General features: G+C 33.6%; 1 protein-coding gene across 1 annotated transcript in view; it reads left to right on the top strand.

The window, feature by feature from the left end:
• KLHL1 (kelch like family member 1) overlaps positions 1-25,356 on the top strand; it is a 374,463-nt gene that overhangs the window by 322,754 nt on the left and 26,353 nt on the right. Inside the window, exon 8 of the mRNA XM_067713151.1 lies at positions 14,779-14,941. Coding sequence (XP_067569252.1) covers positions 14,779-14,941 — 163 coding nt within the window. The remainder of the gene's footprint in view (positions 1-14,778; positions 14,942-25,356) is intronic.

Here is a 25,356-nt window from a genome sequence, read left to right as displayed (position 1 = left end):
AGACTAAATTTTATTCATTCAACAAATGTACTCCCAAAGACTTTCTTGAGTGCCAGAGAGAAAATTGTGAAGAAACACTATCCTGCTTTCGTATTGCTTTGGGTTTAGCAAGGTAACAGAAAACCATTTATCTAGTAGTTGTTGACCTTTGATTCTAGGAAAATTTCTCTTTGGGTTTGCTTAAATAAGGGAAATACTATATTTATAAATTTAATGTGTGCATTATTATTATAGGTACACCACACTATTGAGGTTTTTAAAACTTTTCTATAAAAAATATGCTTATTTTTATGCTATCAAATTTAAAAAGAAGTAACAAATTTACTATAAAAACCATGTCACATAATATGTATGTTTGCCCATAGCACAAAATGATGTCTGTCTCTAGGGGAATACAAATTAATTTATATATAAATGGTTTCTATAAGTATCCTAACTTTAGAATATAAATATTGGAGTTTCTTTAGTAGCTATCTGTAGGCTTCAGTAGTTGTAGGTAGCTGTGGAATGTAATTTTTGTCACCACAGACTTTCTGTGTCAATAGAAAAACAACGTGTTAAATCAAATTCTTACAAATCAGGCAGAAACAAACAAACACACACCACTTAACAAAAACACACCACTTAATTTATAAGCTAAGCAAAGTACAGCTCTTTGTAGTGGAATACAGCTAAAACTGGTTTAAACTAAGCGATCAAATCCCCATATTTGACCATACTTGAAAAAGCCTTTGACCTTGAACAGGCTACTGAACAATGTATTATAATTATAATTTATAACCTTCTATAATCATATAACATGTTGACATGAGGGCAGAAGTATTTGCAAAGTATTTCTTCTTAGTCCACATATCTTAAAGGCCACTCATTTTACTAAGTGACAGAAAATTTCTATTATCAATTATGTGAAAAAATAGTATAGGATTAAAATAGATGATGTGCTTGTAATAGTCCACACCTGAATCTGAACTTCTGGTTAGAGTTGTTTAAATGCTAACTAATCACTCTTCTTTGCCACCCCTTCTCCAACCCTTATTTTAGATAAGAATAATTCAAATATTAACTAGTGGGTCTCAATAAAGATTGAAGCAAAACCATATGAAAAATACATTTATTCAATATGTTGACATATTCTACAATAGGGACAATATAATTAGAACTTTTATATTTTTATGAATAAAACTTTACATTGTTGCTAATACATTATCTCATGTTAAATGTATATATTCTCTCACTGTTTGTCAATAAAAAGATAAATGCTTTGATCTATAACTTTGGTTTTATTCTTAAGGTTTTTATCTTTATTTAAACAATAGTAGCCATTATTTGTTTCCCTAAAATACAGCTTATCATTTTGTTTTATCTATATGATAAAAATTTTATGTTTCATTAAGACTGGTAATTATATACAGTACAATCAAAATCAATTTTCCTATTTTTTTGTAACAAATATAAATAGTTGCATATTCCATAAATCAGTATGAATAAAAACATAGTGACTATTCAACATCTTAAAGCACTAACTTGATGTTGAATCGAAATAATTGCTAAACATTAGAAATAAGTGTAAAATATCAATATTTTAGGTAGAATTTATAACTAAGAATAATAAAGGGAGAACTATCAGAAAAATGGTGTAAAAAGCGATTGGACTGATATGAATCCAGACCATGTCTATGTTTGTTCTTAGACAAAGTTTTGACCTTGACCCTGTTTTTTGATCCTCGGTACATGAAATCACATTAAACTAAGTTACTTTTTATTTTTAAAAAAAGTGCTAAAAACCCTCCCAAGAATTTTAAGTACATTTTCTCGTTTAACTCCCACAACAGCTCCTTGAGATGAGTAGTATTACTATCACTATTTTTACAGATTAGAAAACAAGAGCTCAAAGAGATGAAGCAATTGACTTACTCTTACAAAGATACTCAAAACTTTTTGCACCTAATTCCATGCTCTAACAGTGACTTTTTATTAATATTGTGCTCAGGTTATGGCTTGGAAATCACCTTCATGTCAGTCACCTACAGTGGACCCTCCATATCCACAGGTTCTGCATCAGCAGATTCAACCAACCAAGGACTGAAAAATACGTGAAAAAAATTCTAGAAAGTTCCCAAAAGCAAAACTTGAATTTGTGTGAACAGGCAACTATTTACACAGCATTTACATAGTATTTACAGCTATTTACATAGCATTTACGTTGTATTAGGTATTAGAAACAATCTAGAGATGGTTTAAAGTATATGGGATGATGTACGTAGGTTATTGCAAATACTATGCCATTTTATATAAGGAACTTGAGTATCCTCTGATTTTGGTATGAGAAGGGTCAGTCCTGGAACCAATCCCTTGCAAATACGGAGGAGAACTCTTTTCCCAGGCAATGGGTAAATTCCTAAGCCCTTTTTTTTTTTTTTTTTTTTTTGTGGTACGCGGGCCTGTCACTGTTGTGGCCTCTCCCGTTGCGGAGCACAGGCTCCGTACGCGCAGGCTCAGCAGCCATGGCTCACGGGCCCAGCCGCTCCATGGCATGTGGGATCTTCCCGGACTGGGGCACGAACCCGTGTCCCCTATGTCGGCAGGCAGACTCTCAACCACTGAGCCACCAGGGAAGCCCCAATAAATAATATATATTTTAAGCTTAAGTGATTTTGTAGGATTGCATGAAAAATATTCCTAGTAACTTATTTCATTTTGTACTACCTGTGGTCAACATTTTAAAAACATATTTGTATTAATCCATTTATATTTTACATCATAATTATATATATAGATTCATATAGAAGGTATTGTATATATTGTATATTACATACATTTATAATATTGGGGAAATTTTCACAAGGTCTTTCTCCTCTTTCTCTCTCTCTATATATATATAGAGAGAGAGTGAGAGAGAGAGAGAGAGAAAGAAAGATGTATTTAATATACATCTCTCTCTATATATATATGATTTTGTAGGATTGCAAAAATCTACATATATATGTCTATATATAGAGAGAGAGAGAGAAAGAGAGAGAGAGATGTATTTAATATCTTTGGGAAAATTTTATGGAGTAATGTGTATAAAACATATATAATTTTACTTATCTATTTCCCCATTCCCATTATGAAAGTTATTTTTGCTTATTTCTTTGCACAGAACAACTGTAAAATATTCATTTTTATGAACTATTACTTGGTGATTCATTGCTTCTGAAGTAAAACTATTTGATGGCGGTGGAAATGTCATCCTAATCATTAGTTATAAATATTTACTTGGTGCTACTATTTCCTTGATGATGACTTTAATAAATGATTTTAGAAAGGAAATCAAAAATAAGTTATGTCCAGAAGGTCATATGCATATTGTGAAGCCATTGATGATTTAGATATATTTTGTGACTTCCATAACATAATTAGCAATATTATAGTAATTTATTCAACATAATGATTAAGTCAAAATAAATTTAAATGCATTACTATTCATTTAAAACTAAATATTCTCCACCTAGGCAAAAGGAAATCTGATATTTCACAGGCTTGTGCTTCTTAAATTATATAATTAATGGTAAATATGTAAACAGTAAAGCAATACTAAAAATTAGTTCCATGATTTAATTATTTTGCATAATTACAACATGTATTCTCTATAAATCAGAAGGACTGAGAGTTTAGAATAAATTTAGCAATAGTTTGAATGGATAATATTAATGAGGATAGAGAAAAAGGATAATTTCTTTCTCAGGAGAACAAATTAAGATTCTGATTCTATTAATACAGAAATAGTAAAATAAATATTTTGGGGTAAATTATGTAAGCAATAAATTTTGCTTTTAAGTAAAAATATTTGGGGGAATGACCAAATGGACCAAATGACCATTCCCAAGATTACTCTCTATATTCAAAGGCCTTAATGTCCATTGTATATATTTGTGCTCTAAAACCCACATGGATAATGTTCAGCTTTAACTGTGCTATCTTACTTGAAAATTAAGAATGGTTTTCTACTTTCATTGAACTATCTTGAAGAAAAATTACATAAAAATTCTAATATTTTACTGCAGAATTTTCAAAAGGAATAATATGTGCAAGAGCTAGACTTTAACATATATAAATTATTATATGTATGGAAAAAGAACATTTTGGTAACAGTAAACATCAAAAAGATATTTAAAATTTTTTATTAGAAGTAATCATGCAATTATTTGGCTTGAGACACAAAAAATAACATTAAATATTTCCATTGCTTCTATTAGATTATTATTTTCTTAATGCAGGTTTAATATTGTTACTGAAAAATATTTTTGCATTGTTAATCTTGTTTTACTGCATTTGCAAAGATATTTTTAGTAAACATGAAGAAATTGAAAGTATCATTTTGAAATTATTCTGGCCTAATTATTCACTCTGCTTAATAAGATCCTTCTGCAAGGGAAAAAATCACACAATCCTGGGTATACAGTACTTGCTCAACTGTTAAGTTATAAGTAGAGATGTTTGGGATATGAATTTAAGTTTTGAGGCTGATGATACACCCTACAACTACTCCGTCATCCCGCTTGCAGTTCTTAACGTCTCAGCTTTAATGACTTATACTAAGGGAGACCATAGTGTCCATTCTATTTATATAACAACTAAAATTATTAACAGCTTGTTATTTGCTGAGCACCACAAATAATTGAGGTAGGTACTCCTGGGGAATGAGGGTACTGATATACAAGAAACTTAAGGTATTTTTTTCCCAGTATCACATAGCTGGTAGAAATAGACTGAGATTTGAGCCCAGGCAATTACACTCCAGTGGCAGAGCTGCCAACACTCTTCTGCCTTTTTTACTGCCCCTGGCCCTGATATTCTCACCCAAAATACCTTGATTACTTAAAGAATATTAATATATAAAATCGTTCAATTATGTCTGTGTTCCTATTTTCTATATTCCACATTAGAATGTAAGCTCTATTTTATCTCCAGCAGCAGATATGGATACATTCTAATATTTTTTTAGAGAAAGTTAATAGATTAATTGCTTATCTAAATCTTTCTTGACTTATTGTAAGAAATATTTACTAGTTCTTATACCTCAATTACTATATTTTATTTTCTCTCATAATCACAACTTTAAATTATAAAATATTTCAAATTTTTGTAAAGGCTAGATCATAATACTTTCACTAAGTATTGGTAAATTTCCCTCCAAAGTGGTATTCCTAAATGACAATTTCATGATAAAAATATAAGTTCCCAATATTCTTAACAGTGTTTGATATTGAAACACTTTTAAATTAAAAAAAAATTAAAGTATGGTTGTCAAAAACTTTCTCTCAAACATGTTTTATTTTTATATCCTGATTATTCTGATTACCACTTATATCAAACATATATGCTTATAGGACTTTTATATATCCTTTTCTATAAGTTTCCTTTTATATCTTCCTAAGACTTGAATATGAGGATAATAATAGCAATTACAATAGCTTACAAAAGTTGAATGGCAATAATGTATCAGATTCTGTTCTAAGTGCTTTATATACATTAATGCATATAATCCTTACCACAACACAATAAAATCATTATTATAACTATTCTCACTTTAGAGATGAGAAAATTGCAATATAGAGAGATTAAGAAATTTACCTATGTAAGTGGTAGAGCTTGAGGAAAATCTTAAAAACACATGTATAAACCAAGGCCAAAATATTAATGACAGATTAATATATTTGATTATATTATTTTATTAAATTTGTGCACTAAAAATAAAGTTAGAAGTCTTAAGCATACACATTGAATTTCTGACCTTGAAGGAGTATCTAGTGTCTGTGTAAGCTTTCTAGACATGTACAACTGTGAATGATGAATAAAATACATATATCAAATTATTGAAGACATCAGAGATAAACCAAGGCAGCCAGGACTTGAGAAGCAGATATCAAAACTAGAGACAATACTAATTTCTATCAGAAATGAAATGGACCTATAAAAGTTTCTTATTCATATAATGTAATAGTATATGCAATGGAAAATAATAAATGATTGCCTCACCTAACAACCTGAATCAATGTCATAGACATAACTTGAAAGGAGGAAGACACAATGTCTAAGTTTCAGCTGCTATAACAGAATGCCATAGACTGAGCATAAACAACAGAAATTTATTTCTCACAGTCTGGAGGTTGGGAAATCCAAGATCAAGGTGCTGTCAGATTCTGTGTTTGGTGAGAACCTGCTCTTGGTTCACAGACAGCCATCTTCTAACTCTGTCCTCACATGGCAAAAGGAGTGAGGGAGCTCTCAGGGATCTCTTTCAGAAGGGCACTAATTCCATTCATGAGGGCCTCTCCCTCATGATCTCATCACCCTTACCAAAGGGCCCACCTCTTAATACCTCACATTGGAGGTTAGGATTTCAACATGTGAATTTTGAGGGGACATGAACTTTCAGTCTTTGACACACAAAAAAGAATATATTAAATGTGTTAATTTGTAAATTTAAAATAGGGGGAAAAAACTTACTATAGGTGGAAAGAAATCAGAAAAATTATTACCTTTTAATGGAGTTTAGTGACTGGAAGTTGGTATTCTGGTATGGAAACAATGTAGATGATGGGTATGCGGTGTTGTTCGTGTGAAAAAATATCTTATAAATTTTGTATTTTGTATATGTTATACTTTATGAGTAAATGATTTTTATGAAATCAAATAACCTCAAAAAATTTTTAAAATAAGTCACAAATCAAATATATTTTAGAGTTATAACTGAATAAGTAGTTACCAGAATGGATTAAAACTTGTACAGTACTGGTCCAGAACCTACTTTCAAAGTCAGCAGTAACTTTTGTCTCTCCAGATCCAATAGAAATTTGTAGTTGGCCAGAAATATGCAGGTAAATAATTGACCCACCCTCCTGGAATCACTCTTCATGCTTAGTTTCCAGATACCAAAAGTTTCTGGAAAACCCTCCGACCTATCTGACCATTTCTTTTCTGTCTCCTTTGTTCTTTCTTCTTGTATTGATTTGGAATTGATATTGGAAACACTCTAAGTAAGGTCTTTTGTGAGTAATGTACTTAATCCATTTTAGCTAAATATTCATTGACAAATATATATAAGCTCAGTGGGGGTAGGGACTTTGTCTTGTTCACCTATGTGTTCTTGGCATTGTGTCTTTGGTGGTAAGAAAAATTCCTGACACATAATAGACATTCAATAAATAGCAGTTAAATGAATGAATTAAATAATTAAAAAGCATCATTTTACTTTCACATCAGTGTTGAGACATAATTCTCCATGGATCTTTCATATTTCTGCAAAGCTTTTGAGCAAAGCAGTGACCACCCCTCCACCAAATTATTAACAGAAATACTAGGAAGATAAAGATAGTTCCTATCTCCAAAGAGAAAGTCAGGCATACTTAAAAGCATGAAGATAATGTCTCCTTCCAGAGTAAAGGGCATGTAAGTTTATTGCCCATTATAAATTAATTTACTTTCAACTTACAACTTTCAACTTCAACTTTACTTACAACCCATTGCATGTACAGGTTTCACCTGATGCTTTTCAAAGCAAAAATTTTATTAGACAAATTTAAACAGACAAGAAAGACTTTATTCAAGGTTATTGTAAGAAGGAAGAAAGGCCAGAATTGAGGCTAAATTCACCTCCAGTAAAACAAAGGTGGGAGAGCTTTTGAGACCTGGAGTGAGTGGGGGAATCATAGGCAATCTATGTTTGCTAATTGACCTTACCTAAAGGTAAAGTAAACTTTCTACATTCCAGACAAGAGGTAGACTTACAACTTGAAGCAAGGTGTCAGATGAAGTTAAGCCCTTACTCTCCCACAGAAACTGGGAGATGAGGATGCTATCTTTCTTGAAGATTATATTCCCAGGTCCTTGAGAAAAAGCGTCTGTGGCTGTAACACTGGCAAGAGGTTTTTTAAAAAGATTTACATCTCAAAGGGACAGAGAACTTATAATTTTCAATTACAAGTTGTTCAAAGTAAATTCTCTAAGGAAAGTGAGGTCAGGACTCTAGAGGCAGGAGAAACCTGTCTAAAGTTTGGTCAAGCTGAAGGAAATGTTAAAGCCCTCTTAGCATCACCCTGTGGGAATTGGGGCTTGAAGAACCAGTCAAAAAAATTGGTGATTCTCTGACAATTGCTGTTGCTATGGGTAATAACTACCTTTCCTCTTTGACTCAGGAGTCTTGTGTCTTCTCTCAATATACATACATTTGTGGCAGTTTACCTTGTCAGCTAGCAAATAGGATAAAGTCACAGATGCTTCAGAGTTCTTAACAATCTGACATTAGATTTTGAACTTTGGGGAAAATTCACCAGAATTTCCCTACACTGAATGAGACTGAATGAGATCACTTCAATCAATATTAACATAATATGTAAATATTTAGCAACTGTTTAAGATCTAAGAAAACCCATCTAATGAAGAAGTGAATTGACTGGAAAAACAGTATATAAAAGTTGTATATATTGTCCCATTGATGACTCATAATTAATTTAATTGCTAGTTTTTAATGATTTCAGTTTATAAGAGGCATCATATTTTCTAAGCTTTAGATAAGTTTATTATGAAGTGATGGGGAGCCAAAGCACAGAGAACCCTAACCTCAAATTCAAACTGATAATGTTAAGTTGCTTAATGCAGCATTGCTTAAAGCGATAAAGTACTTTAAACAACAGTGTAGAAATAATCTTCAAAATGTGAGGCACAAGATGCATCACCTCTGATTTTTAGATTTTGCTACTTCACATGGTCATAAATAAGGAAATGTATTATCTTTCATAAAGCATTTAGGTCATAATATTTAGTTGGATTCTATTTTTTTCACTTGAATGAAAAAATTCAATTAATAGTGAAGAGTTTCTACCTCATTGTAATTGTTTTTTTTTAATTTTATTTTATTTATTCTTTTTATACAGCAGGTTCTTATTAGTTATCTATTTTATACATATTAGTATATATATGTCAATCCCAATCTCCTAGTTCATCCCAACACCAACACCAATTCCCCCTTCCCCCCTTGGTATCCATACATTTTTTCTCTACATCTGCATTTCTATTTCTGCCTTGCAAACCAGTTCATCTGTACAATTTTTCTAGATTTCACATATATGCTTTAATATACAATATTTATTTTCCTCTTTCTGACTTACTTAACTCTGTATGACAGTCTCTAGGGCCAACCACATCTCTGCAGATGACCCAATTTCATTCCTTTTTATGGCTGAGTAATATCCTATTCTATATATGTACCACATCTTCTTTACCCATTTGTATGTCGATGGGCATTTAGGGTGTTTCATGGCTTGGCTATTGTAAATAGTGCTGAAATGAACATTGGGGTGCATGTGTCTTTTTGAATTATGGCTTTCTCTGGATATATGTCCAGTAGTGGGATTGCTGGGTCATATGATAATTCTTTTTTTAGTATTTTAAGGAACATGCACACTATTCTCCACAGTGGCTGTATCAATATACATTCCCACCAACAGTGCAAGAGGGTTCCCTTTTCTCCACACCCTCTTCAACATTTGTTGTTTGTAGATTTTCTGATGATGCCCATTCTGAACGGTGTGATATAATACCTCATTGTACTTTTGATTTGCATTTCTCTATAATTATTGATGTTGAGCAGATTTTCATGTTCCTCTTGGCCATCTGTATGTCTTCATTGGAGCAATGTCTATTTAGGTCTTCTGCCCATTTTTTGATTGGGTTGTTTATTTTTTTAATATTGAGCTGCATGAGCTGTTTATACATTTTGGAGATTAACCCTTTGTCCATTGATTTGTTTGCAAATATTTTCTCCCATTCTGAGGGTTGTAATTTTGTTTTGTTTATATTTTCCATTGCTGTGCAAAAGCTTTTAAATCTTATTTCCATTATTCTAGGAGGTGGGTCAAAAAAGATCTTGCTGTGATTTTTGTCAGAGTGTTCTTCCTGTGTTTTCCTCTAAGAGTTTTATAGTGTCCACTCTTACATTTAGGTTGTTAATCCATTTTGAGTTTATTTTTGTGTATGGTGTTAGAGAGTGTTCTAATTTCTTTCTTTTACATGTAGTTGTCCAGTTTTCCCAGCACCACTTATTGAAGAGACTGTCTTTTCTCCATTGGATATCCTTGCCTTCTTTGTCATAGATTAGTTGACCAGAGGTGTGTGGGTTTATCTCTGGGCTTTCTATCCTGTTCCATTGATCTATATTTCTCTTTTGGGGCCAGTACCATATTGTCTTGATTACTGTAGCTTTGTAGTATAGTCTGAAGTTAGGGAGTGTGATTCCTCCAGCTCATAATTTTTTCCCTCAAGATTGCCTTAGATATTTGGGATCTTTTGTGCCTCCATACAAATTTTAAGATATTTTGCTCTTGTTCTGTAAAAAATGCCATTGGTAATTTGATAGGAATTGCATTGAATCTGTAGATTGCTTTGGATAGTATAGTCATTTTCACAATATTGATTCTTCCAATCCAAGAACATGGTATATCTCTCCATCTGTTTGTGTCATCTTTGATTTCTTTCATCAGTGTCTTATAGTTTTCTGAGTACAGGTCTTTTACCTCCTTAGGTAGGTTTATTCCTAGGTATTTTATTCTTTGTGTTGCAAGGGTGAATGGGATTGTTTCCTTAATTTCTTTTTGATCTTTAGTTGTTAGTGTATAGGAATGCAAGAGATTTCTGTGCATTAATTTTTTATCCTGCTACTTTTCCAAATTCATTGATTAGCTCTAGTAGCTTTCTGGTGGCATCTTTAGGATTATCTATGTATATATCATGTCATCTGCAAACAGTGAGAGTTTTACTTCCTTTCCAATTTGTATTCCTTTAATTTTTTTGTCTTCTCTAATTGCCGTGACTAGAACTTTCAAAACTATGTTGAATAAGAGTGGTGAGAGCGGATATCCTTGTCTTCTTCCTCATCTTTGAGGAAATGCTTTTGGTTTTTCACCATTGAGAATGATGTTTGCTGTGGGTTTGTTTTATATTACCTTTATTCCGTTGAAGTATTTTCTTTCTTTGCCCATTTCTGGAGAGTTTTTATCATAAGTGGTGTTCAATTTTGTCAAAAGCTTTTTCTGCATCTATTGAGGTGATCATATGGTTTTTATTCTTTAATTTGTTAATATAGTGTATCACATTGATTGATTTGTGTATATTGAAGAATCCTTGCATCCCTGGGATAAATCCCACTTGATCATGGTGTATGATCCTTTTAATGTGCTGTTGGATTCTGTCTGCTATTATTTTGTTGAGGATTTTTGCAACTATATTCATCAGATATATTGGTCTGTAATTTTCTTTTTGTAGTATCTTTGTCTGATGTTGGTATCAGTGTGATGGTGGCCTTGTAGAATGAGTTTGGGAGTGTTCTTTCCTCTGCAATATTTTGGAAGAGTTTGAGAAGCATGGGTTTTAGCTCTCCTCTAAATATTTTATAGAATTCACTTGTGAAGCCATCTGGTCCTGAACTTTGTTTGTTGGAAGATTTTTAATCAGAGTTTCAATTTCATTACTTGTGATTGGTATGCTCATATTTTCTATTTCTTCCTGGTACAGTCTTGGAGAGTTATACCTTTCTAAGAATTTGTCCATTTCTTCCTGGTTGTCCATTTTATTGGCATAGAGTTGCTTTTAGTAGTCTCTTAGGATGCTTTGTATTTCTGCAGTGTCCATTGTAACTTCTCCTTTTTCATTTCTAATTTTATTGATTTGAGTCCTCTCCCTCTTTTTCTTGATGAGTTTGGCTAAAAGTTTATCAATTTTGTTTATCTTCTCAAAGAACCAGCTTTTAGTTTTATTGATATTTGCTATTGTTTTGTTAATTTCTATTTCATTTATTTCTGCTCTGATCTTTATGATTTCTTTCCTTGTACTAACTTTGGGTTTTGTTTGTTCTTTCTCTAGTTCCTTTAGGTGTAATGTTAGATTGTTAATTTGAGATTATTCTTGTTTCTTGAGGTAGGATTATATTGTTGTAAACATCCCTCTTAAACTGCTTTTACTGCATCCCATAGGTTTTGGGTAGTCATATTCTCATTGTCATTTGTTTCTAGGTATTTTTTTATTTTATTTTTGATTTCTACAGTGATTTCTTGGTTATTTAGTAACATATTGTTTAGCCTCCATGTGTTTGTGTTGTTTCCTTTTTTTCCCCTGTAATTTATTTCTAATCTCATAACATTGTGGTTGCAAATGATGCTTGATATGATTTCAATTTTCTTAAATTTACTGAGGCTTGATTTATGACCCAAGATGTCATTGTTCCATGTGCACTTGAGAAGAAAGTGTAATCTGCTGTTTTCAAATGGAATGTCCTATAAATATCAATTAAATCTATTTGGTCTATTGTGTCATTTAAAGCTTGTGTTTCCTTGTTAATTTTCTGACTGGTTAATCTGTCCATTGGTGAAAGGAAGGTTTTAAAGTCCCACACGATTACTGTGTTACTGTCAATTTCCTCTTTTATAGCTGTTAGCATTTGCCTTATACATTGAGGTGCTCCTGTGTTGGGTGCATACATATTTATAATTACTATATCTTCTTCAGTTGATCCCTTGATCATTATGTAGTGTCCTTCTTTGTCTTTGGTAACATTCTTTATTTTAAAGTCTATTTTATCTGATATGAGTAGTGCTATTCAAGCTTTCTTTTGATTTCAATTTGCATGGAATATCTTTTTCCATCCCCTCACTTTCAGTCTGTATGTGTCCCTAGGTCTGAAGTGGGTCTCTTGTAGACAGCATATATATGGGTTTTGTTTTTGTATCCATTCAACAAGCCTGTTTCTTTTGGTTGGAGCATTTAATTAATTCACGTCATTCACATTTGAGGTAAGTATTGATATATATGTTTCTGTTACCATTTTCTTAATTGTTTTGGGTTTGTTTTTGTAGGTCCTTTTCTTCCCTTGTGTTTCCCACTTGGAGAAATTCCTTCATCATTTGTTGTAGAGCTGGTCTGGTGGTGCTGAATTCTCTTAGTATTTGCTTGTCTTAAAGCTTTTGATTTCTCCATTGAATCTGAATGAGATCCTTGCTGGGTACAGTAATCTTGGTTGCAGTTTCTTCCCTTTCATCACTTTAAATATTTCATGCCACTCCCTTCTGGCTTGTAGAGTTTCTTCTGAGAAGTCAGATGTTATGAGAGTTCCCTTGTATGTTATTTGTCATTTTTCCCTTGTTAGTTTTAATAATTTTTCTTTGTCTTTAATTTTTGTCAATTTGATTACTTTGTGTCTTAGTGTGTTTCTCCTTGGGTTTATCCTGCCTGGACTTTTGTGGCTATTTCCTTCCCTATGTTAAGGAAGTTTTCAACTCTAATCTCTTCAAATATTTCCTTTGACCCTTTCTCTTTCTTCTCCTTCTGGGACCCCTATAATGAAAATATTGGTGCATTTAATGTTGTCTCAGAGGTCTCTTAGGCTGTCTTCATTGGTTTTCATTCTTTTTTCTTTATTCTGTTCCACAGCAGTGAATTCCACCATTCTGTCTTCCAGATCATTTACCCGTTCTTCTGCCTCAGTTATTCTGCTATTGATTCCTTCTAGTGTATTTTTCATTTCAGTTATTGTATTGTTTATCTCTGTTTGTTTGTTCTTTAATTCTTCTAGGTCTTTGTTAAACATTTCTTGCATCTTCTTGATCTTTTCCTCCATTTTTTTTCTGGGGTCCTGGATCATCTTCACTATCATTATTCTGAATTCTTTTTCTGAAAGGTTGCCTATCTCCACTTCATTTATTTGTTTTTTGGGGTTTTATCTTGTTGCTTCATCTGGTACCTAGTCCTCTGCCTTTTCATTTTGTCTTTCTGTGAATGTGGTTTTTGTTCCACAGGCTGCAGGTTTGTAGCTCTTCTTGCTTCTGCTATCTGCCCTCTGGTGGATGAGGTTATCTAAGAGGCTTGTGCAAGCTTCCTGATAGAAGAGACTAGTGGTGAGTAGAGTTGGGTGTTGCTCTGGTGGGCAGAGCTCTGTAAAACTTTAATCCACTTGTCTGCTGATGGGTGGGGCTGAGTTCCCTCCATGTTGTTTGTTTGGCCTGGGACCACCCAGCACTGGTGCCTACAGGCTTTTTGACAGGGTTAGTGGTTGACTCCAGTAGAACTCACACCAAGGAATACCTCCCAGAACTTCTGCTGCCAGTGTCCTTGTCCCCACGGTGAGCCACAGCCACCCCCTGACTCTGCAGGAGACCCTCTAACATTAGGAGGTAGGTCTGTTTCAGTCTCCTATGGGGTCACTGCCCCTTCCTCTTGGGTCCTGATGTGCACACTACTTTGTGTGTGCCCTCCAAGAGTGGAGTCTCTGTTTCCCCCAGTACTGTTGAAGCCCTGCAGTCAAATCCTGCTAGCTTTCAAAATCTGACTCTCTGTGAATTCCTCCTCCTGTTGCCAGATTCCCAAGTTGGGAAGCCTGACATGTGCCTCAGAACCTTCACTCCAGTGGGTGGACTTCTGTGATATAATTGTTCTCCAGTTTGTGAGTCACCAACCCAGGAATTTTGAGATTTGATTTTATTGTGATTGCACCCCTCCTTCTGTCTCAGTGTGGCTTTTCCTTTGTCTTTGAATGTAGGGTATCTTTTTTGGTGAGTTCCAGTGACTTCCTGTCAATGATTGTTCAGCAGTTAGCTGTGATTCCGGTGCTCTCACAAGAGGGAGTTGCAAATGTTTCTTAACTGCTAGAACCTATTCTGAATGGCATCATAATTTTTACTATTAATTTGATTTTAGAACCTCACTGTGGAATAAATCCATTCGGTTTTCATTTCTTCCATGTTTTAGGTGTGACGGTACTAGAAGGCCCTATCTATGCCGTGGGAGGCCATGATGGCTGGAGCTATCTGAACACAGTGGAGAGATGGGATCCTCAGAGTCAGCAGTGGACATTTGTAGCTAGTATGTCAATTGCCCGAAGCACAGTTGGTGTGGCAGCATTGAACGGCAAGTGAGTAGACTTTCCTTTTTTATTTGAAAAAAAAAAGTTTTTGAGTGAATATTGTTTTAAAAATAACATTTAGTAAACTGTTTTGATAAAATATTTAAATCTTTGGTTTTTGATTTTTTTTTAAGTTTAGTCTTCATGGATCATTGACAGATCAAGACTGCATATTTTTCTGATTGTCCTTTCTTATAAAATAAAAACCAAAACTTCTTTACAATAACTGTTTTTTTTTAAGTATCACATATATTTCATGAGAATTATGTGAACTAAAGATCTGCATATTTATATCCTTTCTGGTAAAATAGTCTGAGGAGCCTGCAAAAGACTACTAAAAATTTGGTACTTAGTATATTTTTTTGCATGATTGTATGTCTCTTCACTTTTCTCCTTTTCCACTCCTATCACCCTAAATGGGGAATTTTCAAACACAACACTGTTAATATTTTGAGTCAGATAAATCTTTGTTTGGTGCAGGGCTCTGTCCTGTGCATTGTACAGTGTTTAGCAGCAGACTGGCTTTTATCTACTAGATACCAACTGCAACACCCTGCCCAATGTGGTAATCAAAAAAATCTCCAGACATTGCCTAATATACCCTCTGGGATGACAAAATACACTCCCTCTCACTGCCATGAGAAACTCTGCCCTAAAAAAGCTAATAACACCCCTGGTTTGAACAACAGCAAAAGCTTCCAATCTGTTTACTTCTCTTTCCCCTGAAGTCCATTTGCTAAAGCTGCCACAGCTGCTTAACAAATGCAAGTAATATTTCAGTCCTCTTCAAGAACTTCTCTTTACAATTAGAACACAATGCCTATCTTTACCTAAAGGGACCTACTGGATCTTATTTCTGCCTATTCTACATTTTTTCTCTGTATGTCAGCCAAATTGCCCTTTTATCTTTGCTTCAAATATAGCAGCTCTAACCAAACTCAGTCCCTTTGAATGTGCTCTTTTCTTTGTCTGAGATGTTGTTCCTACCCACCATCACGTGCTTGGGTTTTTCTCATTTTTCAGGTTTCATCTCAAAATTTGTCCACAAAGAAAGTTATTTACTATTAATCCTATTAAATTAAACCACTCTGCACACTATCCCAAACTGCTTACTGTTCTTAAAATTACATACATTACTGTTTTCTCTTTTCACTAGATATACATGTTTAATGAATGTTGGGCTTCAATTTTCATTTAGGTTTATTTGATGCCTAAAATTATATTCTTAGTGTCATGTATACTTCCTGAGAATTCATTTAGGATTTTTCCTGGAAATAAATGTTTACATATTAATTAGGGAAAATGTTAGATCTATACATTTGAAATCTTTTCATCTGAAAATGTGATCTTACTTTTATCTCTTAAAATTAGTCGCTATGTATTTTAGTGGTTTTAATTTAGGTATAGGTTTAGTATTTTCTTTCTGAGTTTTATTTACACTTATTTGTATTTTTGAACATTTTAGATATTATATTTTGGTTTATATATTTGTATGTATTAATAATTATACATTTATAGTACACTGGAGAAGAAAGTTTAAGTACCTATATTTATGATAACCATTTTACTAAATGCATGTATCAGGGTTTTTTTTTTTTTTTTTTTTTTTTTTTTTTTTGTGGTATGTGGGCCTGTCACTGCTGTGGGCTCTCCCGTTGTGGAGCACAGACTCTGGACGCACAGGTCCAGCAGCCATGGCTCACCGGCCCAGCCGCTCCGTGGCATGTGCGATCATCCCGGACCGGGGCACGAACCTGCGTCCCCTGCATCGGCAGGCAGACTCCCAACCACTGCGTCACCAGGGAAGCCCCATGTATCAGTTTTTTTGATTTATAATAATAGATTTTCTAGGAAGATAAATATGGTAAACTAATAACGAAACTTTGTCTCTTCCTTCTTAATGTTTATGTTTATTTCCTTTTTATTGTATTGCTTTTATTTTTAGAATAGTTTTGACCTATTAATATTTGATCTATTAATATGGTGATTTACATAAATATTATAATTGTAAATCATTATTGCATACTTAAAATAAAACCAACTTATCCATGTTGCATTATTCATTTAGTAATTTGTTGCATTCTATAGTCTATGATTTTTCATCTATGTTTGATCTACGTATCTTTTGAAAAACATTTCATAATATTTTCCATTACGATATGAAGCTTTTCTTATCATAATAAAATCATAACATGAATTGAGACGATTTCTACAATTTATCTGCTATAAGTATCTACAAATATGGGAAGTATATATTCTTGAACATGACAAATGATAGAAAAAATTATATGTATATTATCATATATATTCCCTTTAAAAGTTACATTTTACTGAGATTTTAAAATTTAGCAGAAGACAGTTGTACCTTACTTCTAACCCTATGACTATTAATAATAATCTATCTTGTATTGTTATATCTTCTTTTGTATTGTTATTAACCTCCTAATTTGTTATTTTTAGGTGTTAGCATTATTACTAATTTTGCCTTATTTTAGGTTTTGTCAGTATCATTATTTGGTTTTGTTTTTATCTTTAATCAAATGTGTGCATAGAGTGAAGTTATACTTGTTTTCCCTCTTCTTTTCTTATTCATTAATTTATACTTGGCTCAGTTTTATTTAATATGTCTTGAAATTCAGAATTTAACAAAATATAGTATTAATAATTGTCTTTGCAGTTTATTCTTCTTTAATATATCAAAATTATCATTTTAATTGTTTCCATTTCTTGCTTATTAAGAATAGTTTGGCTGTGAACATCCTCACTTATATATGTCCTTTGTGAGCATGCGTACAAATTTTAGCTGAGTGTAGACCTGGAACTGCAATTGCTAGGCTGTATGGTATTCTTGTGCTCAGCCTTAAGGGATAATTCCCAGAAGATTTTGAAAGTGTTTTCCTAATTTTTGTACATATTCACACTGTACTAGAGATCTAGATACTATGCATCTACTGATTTGGTAACGCCAGTTTTTATCTTTTATGGTTTTATCTATTCTGGTGGATAATGCTATCACATTCAGTTAAGGACTGAGATTGTGCACCTTTTATATACTTATTAACAATTTTATATCTTCTGGCTGAAGTATATATTAAAGTCTTTTTCCTGTTTCCATTTGGGTTTCTGTCTTTTTCATTTTGCCTTGTAGAGTTCTTTTTATGTTCTAGAAATTATTTCTAGGTAAATGTATCTCACTTTATTATTAGTAGTATATTACTATTACTACTACTATTATTTTCCAGGAAGGATATGTTGATTATATAATTTATGAAACTTTATGTCTAAAAGGAATTTTCCTATGTTTTCACACATTTATTGTAAATTGACTTGAGTAATTTAATGTCACAGCCTTGTATCATTATTGTTAAGTAGATATTATATACTTACTTATCTTCTTTCATTTTTTTTTTTTAGGGAGATGTGTGGTAAGTCCAGTAGTTTTTCATCTTTAATATGTTTTTATATCTCATTCTTATAGATGTTTTGACTATATTTCTATCAGTTAGGGTACAGTCAAGAGACAGAAACCACTCCAGCTATTTATCAGTGATTCTATATAAAGATAATCTAATATAAAGATTTGTTAAGTAGATATAAAAATTAACTAGTTAACCAAAAAGTCAACAAGAGAACACTATATCATAAATGTATCAACTAAAAGAAAGAGCTACCACCCCTAGTGTTGGAAAACAAAAGAAGGGATTGTAGTTATTAAGATTTAGAAAATCAGAGGAGAGCCCCTATGCAGATGAAATCCAGATATTTGTGATTGGAGCTCTGCTTAGCCAGAGTTGGCATCTCTGACATGAAAGAGGGGCCCCTTGACCTGGGACCCGAAGCTCTGAGGAAGTGGTGCCAGTCTGCTAGTGTTGATGGCTCTGAGTGGTCTCAATAAGGCCAATTTTGCAAGTTCTGCAAAATGGCAATTGGATGCAATTGAATGCAGGAAAAAAAGATGGGGTGACACAGGAACAGGAAATGAGCAGAAAGGAGCAAGACCCTTCCTCCTCTAGTCTTTCAGTCTCCCTCTAGCATCCATTAATGTCACATCCTAAAAGAAGGAACCAGGTGGCAAAGCAGAAACGTGGTTTTCAGAGTTCCAGCCCCCATATCAAAAATCAGAGTACAGGAGAGAGAATGTGGGGCTGCGAGATAAGAGCTTAACTACTGGCATGTTCTTCTCCAATTTCAAAATGTTTACCAGGGTATAACCTGATGGCTCCTTTTCATTCTTTTAACTTACTATTTGGAGATTCATTTGAACAATCTCAATCATGTCTTTATTTTACTAAGGAAAGTTTTTATCTACTGAGGATTGTTTTTTGTTTGATTCCTTTTCCATTATTCTAGTTCTTTGGTTTTGGGATATATATTTTAGTATGTATTTATGTTAATGATTGTGTGTCTTTGAGCACTGATTTCTTTCCCATAAACAGTTTTTCTCCTCAGTCATTTTATTTCTTTTCCATTTAACTTGGGAAATTTTTTCTATATTTTATTGTTAATCATTGCCATTTTGCTTATGAATTTTACTGTTTCCAGTGAAGACATAATCTTTATTTTAATTTTCCATATATGATATACTTATTTGACAGCTCTCTTTCCTCTCTGCCTCATGTTCATCTTATTTCAATTGAGGATACTCTCTTATTGTTTTACCTTAAAAATCTCTTGTATCACTAAATGTATATTTTCTTAAATTGCTTTTGAGAGTACATTTAGTGACTTTTCCTCACCACTTACACTGATGCTAATATATAGATTCATCTCTTATATCCTTTAGGAAATGGGTATCTCATTGACAGCAAATTTGCTCAACAAAGATGAGAAACATCTTTACCCTTTCCTTATATTATTCATTTGTTACATTATTCTGTAATGAGAAGGCATACATACACACACAACACACACAACACACCCAAGACACACACACTTATTTTAAAGTTTTAATATATTACTTATCTTATTCTAGATTTTTTATAATTACTTTGCATTATATTTTTGTGACCCTTCCTTAATATTCTACTGTGAAATATCTTTATATATATATATATATATATATATGTGTGTGTGTGTGTGTGTGTGTGTGTTTTGTTACAAATCTCCAAACTTAATCAGAAATAAATGGGATAAAAAATTTAATAAATATAATATTTAATGGATAGTCTTGTAGCAAATTTTCACATGTTATTATAACTGAATTTTTTAATCCAGTTTCTTCCCTTTTAAATTAGCTTTATATGGAATTCATCATTTGTATCATTTTGTGGTCCTTGTATCTTTTTGGTCAGCTAGGATATTTAATATCCTAAGAAATCATGTTTTACTCTAACAACATTCTTCATACCAAATATCAGAGTGTGAGAGTATTTAAAGTTTTTGTTCTTAAAATTGTTTACATTTTAATTAAGTACATTTTCCCAAATTTTAACCCTATTTTATGAAAATGTTTGGAATTATTTCATTTTTACTTCAAATAATCTTTCTCCTTTAAATCAGAATAGTATAGACCTCATTTGGGTTATTTTTTAATTCCCTTGAGTGTGATTTAATGGCCTCTAAATTCTGTGGTTTAATGACTTTCTCTTAATGTCTGGTTGCTTTTCCTGTTTTACTCAGAGAAAAACATAATCACTAGAAAGTGACCTTTCACTTCAGACCCACATCAGAAAATTGTTTCAACATTCAATAAACAGTTGTTTATTTTTCTCTCACCTGTACTGACATGACTTTATTTACCTCTACTGACATGACTTTTTTTACCTCTTGTTTAATTTTCACCTCTCACTAATGTGTCATTCTAACCTGACTGTTGCTTCTCTGAATATTATTTTGAATAATTTTCCCAATTAAGGCTAATAAAAGCCGGTGAACAGCCTTCTTGAGTTTAGATCATTCATGATACCTTTATTGTGGAAAAACAAGGCATTGGTTCATGGCTTAAAATTAATGAGCATATTCTGGTGTATTCAAGAGCAAAATTATATCAATTTTATGGAACATTTTGGTCAGTCATCCAATGAGACAGATTAACCTAAGTCGTAGATATATCATCTTAGGCCAGCACAGCCACAGACTTACTTGATGCATAAAGGGAATACAACAAAACAGTAAATAGACATTCTGGTGTGGAGAGTGACCATATAAAACCTCAGACTCTCCAAATAATATCTACACTAGTAACTATTTTTGTTTCTTATTTGCTCTGTGCCTTAGCTTTGTTCTTTCAAGCTTTACTTTGTAACTAAAAGGTCTTTCCTGTTTGTTTCCCTTTATTTCCTGAGTAAGCTCAAAAAGCAGATACTCATACTGCCTGAGCACATCCATAAATAGTCCTGAATTTTAATAAATGTATGCTCTGGTCCTTGGAGAATCTGCAAAACAGATTTAAAAAACTGTGTTTGTTTCATGATTCACCATGGCAAAACTGATTTACTCAGTCATTCAAAACCTCATGTTAATAATACACATGAAGAAGCTGCTATTTCTGTGCAGTCTGAAGTTTATACAGTTTGAAATATCATGAGAACAGGAGTCATGTCTATTGTTTTCTCCAGTACATCCCAATATCTAGCACTGTATCTTATTATGCCTCAAGCTCTGCCACTTACGTGGTGCTCTCTAAGACCATTTCTATTTTAGTATCCAAACTTTGACATTCTTTTTCTTAAAAATGAACCCCAAATTGTAAAAGATTTCCTATGATAAACATGTCACCAAATGCAAGTTCATGTGCCTGAGGCAGTGAGGCCAAACAAACCAAAACATCAGAGTTAAGAGCAGAGAAACGTTTATTGCAGGGCTATGCAAGGAGATGGGTAGTTAATGCCCCCCAAAACCCCAAAATCCCTGAAGGATATCAGCAATGAATTTTTAAAGGCAAGGTGAGGAAGGGGCATGGTTGGTTGTTGCACACTTCTTGGTACAGGAATCCTTTGTTCTTGCAGTTTTCCACATAGGTCAGGCCAAGATGTTCCTGTAAACCACAAGCAAGACAAATGTTAATCTCTGTTCTGCAACATTTTATCTCTATATGAATGGAAAAGTGTCATACCCTTAAAGGTCAGAGCTTTGAAAATGGGCCGATTCATATATTTCAAGCTATAGGCAACATTCTTAACTCAAGCAAAAGCAATAGAATACAAAGGTTAAAGTAATAGAAACAGATTTAATATGGAGTCAGATTTGTTCTTCCCTATTACAAGCAGTTTGTATTAAAATTGTATTATTTTAGAGTCACACATTTAAAAAAAATCACTTGTTTGCTGAGTCTCACTGAGAGCTGTTAATAGGCTTAGGAGATTTGTGATTTGCCTTCTGGAAGAAATGATTTCTAAGCTGGAACTTGATTGATTTACCAGATTTGCAGAAAGTGAGGAAGAACTGCAATGAGAAGGAACAAGCTGTGTTCAGTTCCTGAGTGTGAATTGCAAACAAAAGGTGGAAAAGTTGAGTTTAGCTGAAATATAATGAGGAATAGTGGCCCCAATAGATTGGATAGAAAGCCAGCCTCTAGGTCATAGCAACTTGGCTAAGGTAAAAATATTATAAAAGGTTTAAAAAAGGGCAGCAACATGGATGTATTTCAATTTTGTAAAAATCACTCTGGCTGAAGAATAATTTATAATTGCTCAAGGAAACTAAAAAAATATTAGAATCTCATCACAAAATTAGATTGGCTGAGATGCATTCCAGTGGTTCATAGGGATTACTTGATAAATCATGCCTCAGAATTAAAATGTATAGCAACAGAATGTTACTGACCAGGGTTCTTGGTCCCCTCAATCAATAGAAATTGGTAAGAAGCCAGGCAAGAAATTCAGGCAAGGCTTTATTGGGGTTCTTGCTGCAGCAGGAGGGAGTGAAAACAAGTAACAATTTTCCTTGCTTGCTCCATGAGGCAGGGCAAGCTGCTTCTTTATATGGGATATGGGTGGGTCAAGGATTGGGCCGGAGAGGTGGCTTGGGTGGTCTGCCCACCCCCATGGTGGTGCTGTGTGCAAGGTGCATATGCAGTACCCTGCTTTTTCTCCCAACACCCTTTTTTTTTTGTTTTTTTGTATCTTTTTATTCATAATTTGCCCCAACTGTACATGTATGCAGCTATTTTTAGTCCCTTATACTTTCTTTGTATTTTGCTGCTAAAGGAGACATTTGTCCAGGTGCAAGCACTGCAGCAATGGTCTCAAGACCCAGCCTATCTCAAGAAGACAATTCATTTTGGCTCCCTACTTGAGCATAACTACTGCCAAACTCCTTAATTTAGAATTCAGTGGTTTTATGAAACAGACCTCTCTTTCCTTCTCCATTCTTCTCTCTTAACCACCTGCCTACAGACACCTTATGTCCCAAACATAAAGAACGGCTTGATGTTCACACTCTTCTGCATTTTTACATACTCATCTCTCTCCCCAGATTTCCCTTCCATTTTTTTCTTAATAACTTGTGACTGTCCACTGTCCATTTAGTTTCTCTCCCCAGATTTTCATCTGGTCTTTGGATACATTTGAAAACTCTCTGGAGTGACAGCCTAACACAACACTAGATCTCTATGTGTGTTAAATTCCATGTGGCCAGATTGGTACAAACACAATTCAGTTTATTGTACTTGAGAACAATAGTGTAAAAAAGCATTAAAAATATATTAAGATGTGCCTTTAAATAAAACCTAAATGAAATTATTTGTAATATTTCCATCACCCAAAGCCTAGTTTAATCTGTACCTTTTCTATTAACCCTTTTAAAATTCACTAATTTAAAAATAATCGTTCCGTCTTTTGCGTTCCCGAGACACAGGATTGATACTTTTCTCTGCAATATGTCAATATCTTATTTCAGCGGAACTTAAAACAGGTGCCTTTTCTTTGACAACTTCCATTCATACATCATTCTTTTTCAAGAATTGGATATGAGTGCTTGCTTCATTCATTTTTTAAAAATTCACAAATAGGTACTTGCTATGATGATATATCAGAGAAAATAAATCAAATCTGCCCTCAGAGACCTTACATTATATTAATAAGGGAAATAAGAAACATCAAAAGAAAGAAATTCAGAATTGTAATAGGTGTAGAGTGGGAGTTGGCAAGGAAACATGGAGGGATTAAAATTGAAGTGACCATTTCTACCAGGTTTTGGGTTAGTAAATCCTACTAAGTTGGGTGGGATGCAATTCATTAACCTAAATTAATTTCTGTATTTATAATTGTCAGAGATTTCTTAGGAAATATAGGCACATTCTAATAAATAAAGGTAAGTGGGTTCTGTTAACCATATGCTATAATGACAGCAAGTCCGTCTTGTTTGGGGCAGCAAATTATGCTCAGGGACTGAGATTGTCTTTGCCAGTAGTTTAAACACAGCTTCACTGTAGGAATTTCACAAACCAATAGCATACAGGGTCATGTCTCTTAATAAGCTAATAAAGAAATAACACACCCATGATAGATTAAATACACTATTGTTCCAGGCAAGGGGAGAAGATAGAAATAAAGTCCAAATTTACTTGAAGTGTACTCTTTCTATGAGTTTTGGTTTCTGGAAGAGGCGGTTTGGTTTTGCCAACAAAGAGCTGATGTGCAGCTGCCAGTGGAAAATTAAAAGTCCCTCAGTTGCTAGAGCATGTTGCTAGGGAACGATGGCAGTGGTGTTGACAGACAGGCTGATAATCCTGGGGATCACCACTGGCTGATAAAGAAGTCTCCTTTATCATAGCAGAAACTAATGCCCAAGATCTTCCGAGAGCTAAATTAGCAAAGGGTAGCTTTGTCCAGACTGAAACTCTGGGATAGCCTTCGCGAACTCTCTGTATTTATAGTCTAAATGTTCCCTTTGCCAGAGTTACTTCTCCACAAGTTTTTATTGAAAAGCCCCCAGCTGGGCCCCTCAGCAGCTGAGCTACTAAGTGCTTATCAATCAAGGGCAGATGAGATGATAACATCCAGACACAAGTTACTTCATTCTTATATCAAAACAACTTTACTTCTAAAAACAACTTCATTTTTTTTTTTGGTCATAAATAAGTGAATTTGAAATCATAGCAAACCAATACACAATAACAGAGTCTCAGACTGAGTTTGCTACATGTACCAACATTTCTTAGTAAGTGGGAACAAAAGCAGCCTGATGTGTAAGCTTACTGAAATCCCACTCACTGTACTCTCAGGCACTCAACTAGTACCTCTCATGGAAATTATTCACTGAAAGATACATGCAGGAGTATTTTGATAGCAGGAATGACAAGCCTTATCATGGGATCAGATGAAAGAGTTCTCCATCAATTAGGAAACAAAGGATCAAACAAAGTTCTGGATCTAGAGATTTGCATCAAATGTGTTATACCGCACTTTCTATAGCCATTCCTGAAGTTATGTACCAATGATAAGATATGCCACATATTAAATAAATTTCCCTAGTGTACCGAT

The sequence above is a fragment of the Pseudorca crassidens genome, chromosome 18 (assembly GCF_039906515.1).
Source record: "Pseudorca crassidens isolate mPseCra1 chromosome 18, mPseCra1.hap1, whole genome shotgun sequence".
Classification (NCBI taxonomy): domain Eukaryota; kingdom Metazoa; phylum Chordata; class Mammalia; order Artiodactyla; family Delphinidae; genus Pseudorca; species Pseudorca crassidens.
This window is presented reverse-complemented; position numbering and strand designations above follow the sequence as displayed.